The sequence below is a fragment of the Manacus candei genome, unplaced genomic scaffold, assembly GCF_025592945.1.
Source record: "Manacus candei isolate 608988 ecotype Guabito, Panama unplaced genomic scaffold, ASM2559294v1 h1tg000046l, whole genome shotgun sequence".
Lineage (NCBI taxonomy): Eukaryota > Metazoa > Chordata > Aves > Passeriformes > Pipridae > Manacus > Manacus candei.
The window spans coordinates 7,129,085-7,135,084 of NW_026138094.1; the positions used below are offsets into that span (position 1 = coordinate 7,129,085).

Here is a 6,000-nt window from a genome sequence, read left to right on the forward strand (position 1 = left end):
AATTTTTTAAATACTAGATACAATAATAGTTAAGCACTAACAGCTTCTATGACTATGACATCTGTATTCTACCATTATGAAAGCACAATCCCATTTATGATTATGCTTTAAGAAAGTGAAAAAAGCAAAACAATTTTATGCAATAAACTTATTTCTCTTGGTTAACATTTATTCTATGGGGATATTCTGACACAAATCCACAGTATTCATTTTGATCAAACTACTGTAATTATAGAATATTTATCTGTATGAGGATAGAAAAATGTCGAGAATAAAATCAATTTTAGTATGAAAAATTGCATGTAAACCTATTTTAAAACTTAGCTTCTTACTGATGTCAGATTCAAAAAGATGCCAAACCATGAGGATAATACACTTCCATTTGATCTCTGTTAATTCATCAGTTCTTTATCCAAACAGTCTTTACTAAAGACAGTAAGTTCACTACTTTGTTCATCTACTGTACCTATTATATTTATTTGCAAATGAAGGACCAGAAAGTACATTTATCTAAATGTTATTTACAAGCACCTTCGATGTGCTTCCAACGTAATATATCATCAGCGCAGCCTTTGATTCAATTGTTGCCGTCACTCATTCCTGTGCACTAACACATGTAGGAGTTCCAAACGCCAAAATATTCCTGCCTTTTTTTTTTGTGCTACATACCAGATTTTGTAACCTGTGTCAAGCTACCTCCAATGCTTACAACTTGTGAACAGAGGCCAACAATGAGCCTCCCCAGACACTAAATCATAATCTTCATGTTTTTCGTATTTCACATTCTAGCCACAGTTTCAACATCCATACCCCGTGACATTAGGGAAGGATAAATCAAGGAGGATGACAGCTCCCTTGTAGAGACTGGTACGGCCCTGGGATCTGCCACACCCAACACCCACAGCTCCTGCCAGATGGCTCCGAGAGTTTTGCGGTGTTAACCCCTGCAGGAGCAACCCAGGGCTTTGTGCTGAACCTTTTCTAAAGAACTGCTCCTTCCTTTTTTTTGTAGAAAGAGAGAAAAATACAACATACCCTTAACCCAGAAACTTTTGACTAACTAAAAGACAGTGGGCTATCAGTGACAATTAGCAAATCAGTCCTTTTATTTCCTTAAAAACAGGAATTAGAAGTTAAGAGTTAGCACTATACAACATTCCTTCTCTCACACCATGCTGTGGTCCCATGTGTTTATCTTAAAATTTCTAAACAGTTTTATGTTCACCTCTTCAGACCTAGGACTCTGCTTTACCTTCTTGGAATCAGAATGCCCATTAACTGCCCTTCAGCCAAACAGACTATTCAGGCCTTAAATCAACAGGATTTCTAATCCAAAATCCGTATGATAAACTCCACAACTGCTTCTCTGGGTTTGATCTGCCCCAGGGACATAAATTTGCATGCAATTTCTAAGGTTGTGAATAGTCCCTGGGCTTAAAGTTGCACATATGCTTAAGTACTTGGTTCAGTCTGGGTCTAAACCAGCTATCTGAAAATGAAAACAGAAGCCATGCAAAGAATAACATAGTTAAAAATAATTTTCCTCTGTAAATATTGTATCAAAGGAAAAAAAAATGTAACAAAATAAACATACTGAGTCTTAAAAGCACGTACTGACCCAAGAGTAGGTAAACAGCAGCCTAAAAGTCATCAGCAAATATCAATGCATGCCACTTCACATAAAAGGGCAGAGTCAAATTTATTTAAAAATAATGATAATAAATGGGAACTGCATCCAAAATTACTTGTACACTATTGCAGGTAAAAGTATCTGTGGATATAAACAGCAAGCAACTGGTCACAGCTTTCAGAGTAAGACTGGCCCTTATTCTTCACCAAGTTTATTCTGTGGATTTGAAAGCAGCTATCTAGACAATTTCATTTGTCTCTCCTGTGCAAAATGTGTTCATGTCTCCAGTTTCTGTGTGGTTTTTCACAAAGAGGTAACCCAGCAAAAAATAATGCAAGGCTAGCACTACTGACGAGGGTACTCATGACTACTGTACTTCCTAAAACTACTTCTGATTTGCTTTCCAATGGTTTAGGATTCAAGCTGAGCATCAGTATTTCTTTAAGTATCTTAAAGAATGAAGAAATTACATTAAAGTAATATAGTTATTTCAACTCTTGTTGAAAACAAATGCACAATAATCAGGGTTGAACTTAGGCAGAAAAAAAATAACATGCCTGCAACTACGTTTCATTTGGTGAACATGGCACTAAAGTAACTATCCATAGTTCACAAGAAACAAACTCAAACACACTTTTTATAATTTAAAAGAGTTGCTCATAAATATCAACACTGATGGGCTAAGGATTTGTTCTCATTTACAAACTTTTCAAGACAGAGAATTAACATTTCTTCTTGAGAAGGATTTTTCCCTCCAGTTTGTTCTTTATACACGTGTTCTATGAGTTAAAGGGTTAAGTAACCATTATATTCTAAAGAGCAAACTGTTTGCCTTAGGGCCATCTCCTCCTTACTCCTGATGAATTGCCTGACACTCCATGTATCATACATTACTTTTCACTAGGAAGCAGCATTTGGTTCCAGTCATGGTGTAAGAACTGACTTTGGAAGTGTGAAGCAATATGGGAAAGACCAAAAAAACTGAAGTACATCATCTACTAAACAGTCTGTACTTAAATAGTGATGCATAAATTTATAAATATGTTTGTTTGTACTCACAAAAGGGGCAAGAAATATATAAAAGGCAATTTTATACATATTAAAATGAATAGAAGACCAACTGTGAGAATCAATATTCCGAGTGACACTTTTCCGGACTAGAATGAAAGAAATGCTAATGTTCCTGAGGGCTTTGCACCAGAAGTATTGGATGTAAGCTGAACACATGCACCTAAACCCCTGGCTCAACTCCCTCTGTGATCTCAGAAAAACTTGACTGTAAGACACCAGGGGTTTCATGTGCAGCTCCCACTGTCAGTGCTTCACACCTCTGAATGATCAGTGGTGTGATCAGTGGACCTCCCTCTCTTCTGTGGATAGGAAAAGGAATGCTTCCTCACCACAATGGTACAGCAAGGGTGAATTCATATTGAATTCACACATTTATGAAGCAGTAGAGACTGGAGAAGCCCTGGACTGCAGGGTATGCAAGGACTGAACATAAATTTTAATCAAAATACTACTGTTAGATGAAGGAAGTGGCCACTGTAACAACAGGTACCAAAACAGAGAGGAGAGCGAATGCCTGTTGTGAACACACTGCATTCAAAACATCTGGATGGTGTAGAAGAAAAATAAAATTGGTTCTGCAAATTCCCCCCCTCTAGGGAACAGAGAAAGAAGCACGCTTAGGTGACAGATCTGAGGGGAGATGGGAAGGACAGGAATAGATGGGGGCCAATGCAGAAGGGTACAGAGATCAGGAATGGAGAGTTAGCAAACCGTTACAAAATCCATTTACAAAACAAAAGTCTGATCCCTCTCCAGTTGCTTACTTAACAGTATGTTTAGTGTTATCAATAAGCCCAACGAGGTGAAGATCCAATGTGTGAAGTCCCTTTGACAGGCTCTGCCCTTTGAATCCTGTCGTATTGCCACGATCATGGTTCTCTGAGTTCCACTGCAGTTTTTTGCTTAAATGATAAATAACCTTAAAATACATGTTGAAAAAAACCCCAAAACCAGGCTGCAAAGTTGGATAAGAAATGCCAAAGGGCTTGCAAGTATGTGTGCACCATAGTTCAGTTTTATGTCTTACGGTATGACTATCCAATTATTTCATTAAAGAGGACAAAAGGCACAGTAAAGATCCCCAATAACTCAGCATTATCCTTTACGTGTGCTGAGTGAACCATGTGCCTGGAAGGCACATAATTAGAAATAATTAAATGAATACCATAATATAGAGGGTGATGGACTCAGATTGTCCAGGCAAACACAATTTCTAATATAACAACATGGTTTTGCAGACTTTTCTTTTTCTTTTCCCTTCTCTCAAACGCACAACTTTCTGTATTAGCAAAATAGTAACATATTTGGGATGGTCTCTGGCATTCACAAAATGTTCAAAACTTACATCCAGTCTTCTTTCCCACTTAAGAATTACCTTCATTGAAGACTTCCAAAGCTACCTTTGGCATCTTGACTTTGAACAATGGACTTCCGTGATTTATCTATTTTAGGTTCTTCTCCAGCTCTAAGTTTGCACACATAGCTGAACAATTGCTGTGTTAGCTAAAATCCTTAAATCCTGCACATTTGTATTTTTGGTTTGCTATCCCAAACGAAATTAATATCAGTACCATTTATCTAATTACAATGGCTTAAAAATAGTTGAAAGGATGAAAAAAACTGGAATGAGAATAGGGACAGTCAGTCACTCAATAGCTGAGGAAGTATCTTTTATTCACATGAGACCGTAAGAGTCAGAGGATTGATTTTTTTTTCTGTTCTTGTTGTTGCCTTTTTTTTTAATAGAAGTATCCCTGAGATTAAAAAACATTTGCTATTTCAAAACTGCCCTTCAAAGCAGACATACAGCAACTGAAAAAATGACCAACTGAAGCACACATCAAATGAAATGACGTAATTAAGATGATCTGTTTCACAGATAAGCAGTTTAATTTTTGAAGGTAACACGTGCTGATTTGGCTACAAGAAGAATCGCAAGAAGTGTTCCAGGAACAAATATATTAGGATGTAAAGGGGAAAAAAAGGGATGAAAGCATTGCTGCACTTTCCTTGAGAGTTGCCTTTTTGGTTTGTAGAGATCTTTGTTTAAGAGCATAAGTGACATTCACCTATGAGTAATAAACACAGTCAGAAAGTTTGCTCAGGAGAGCTCAACCAGGTTCCAGATTCTTGGTAATTGAGAAAGAAAAGGCACTCCCAAAACACAAGATATGATATTTGAATGCAGGAGGAAAGCAACCTTAGACGTTAACTCATAACACAAAAAAACAGTGCTTGTGTAACTCATTGAAAACTCCAGTGCCAAAGCTAAATCTGAGAATTCACCTTAACTAGCAGAACGAGTAAAATGAAACTAGAGGGTCTTCCATAAGGCATCTGATAGCAAGCCTGTAATATTGCCGCCAATTTGTTCGTGATTTCGCGTATACAAATGTATATTTCAATAGCTTCCTATGACCACAGAAACACTTCCCTTACTGCTATCAAAGGCTTTACAAGGTAGCAATTAACCACCATCTAAATGCGCAACGCCTAAGCGTGCTCATGGAAAGGGCAGAGAATCGTGTCCTCTGGCAGTTACAAAATAGTAAACACACACACACACACAAAAAAAAGTCGTCGAGAAGTTAAGGCCCGAAGCCGGCTCGTCCCTTCCCGGGACGGGGCAGTTCCCCGTGCGGCGCTGAGGGGACGCGGCCGTGCCTGGGCCTCTCCCGCCCGCGCCGTTCGCGCTCCCGGGGCCGCCCCGCGAAGCCTTCGCGGCGCTGCCACGTGCGGCCGGCGGGGCGGTGCCGGGACAGACCCTGGGCCCGGTCCCCCCAGGAGCGCAGTCCCTCGGAGCCTCCAGCGGGGCTTCCCGCCCTCCCAGCACCGCATAAGCCCGAGGTCCCGAAGCCGCCCGTGCGCCCGCCGGGAAAGTACTCACGGACTCCGGGTCCGACGGGGCCACGAAGCATCCGGCGCACGGGTCAGTCATGGCGCGGCCCAGGCCGGCGGCAGCGCCCGCCCTGCTCGCAGAGGGAGTGGTGCTGTCCCCCCGTTATTTAACGGCCGCCGCCCCGCGCCGGGGGCGGATGACAGGCGGGTTTTGTCACCTGCCACCCCGCGGGCCGCCCCCGCCCCGCCCGCCGCACCTGGGCGCGCTTTGCAGCCCCCTGAGCTCGGGCCGTAGCGCCGGGTGGCGGCCGCTCGGCCATGGGCTGCCCCTCGGCCGGGCCCGGGGGCGCCTTCGCCGGGCTCTGGGAGCCACTTCGGACTTGGAGGCTCCAGGCTGGGAGAAGGCCACGGCTCGGCTGCGATGGGGAGCGAAGTCTCTGGCGGGGAATGGTACCTGGGGG

General features: G+C 42.0%; 1 protein-coding gene across 2 annotated transcripts in view; it reads right to left on the reverse strand.

The window, feature by feature from the left end:
- Positions 1–5,688, reverse strand: part of BNC1 (basonuclin 1) — a 74,959-nt gene extending 69,271 nt beyond the window's left edge. The window contains exon 1 of one of the 2 annotated variants that reach the window (XM_051796593.1): positions 5,589–5,688. In XM_051796593.1, coding sequence (XP_051652553.1) covers positions 5,589–5,639 — 51 coding nt within the window. In that variant the 5' untranslated portion in view covers positions 5,640–5,688. The remainder of the gene's footprint in view (positions 1–5,588) is intronic. The other variant, XM_051796594.1, reaches the window with a different exon arrangement.
- Between the last annotated feature and the right edge of the window lie 312 nt (positions 5,689–6,000).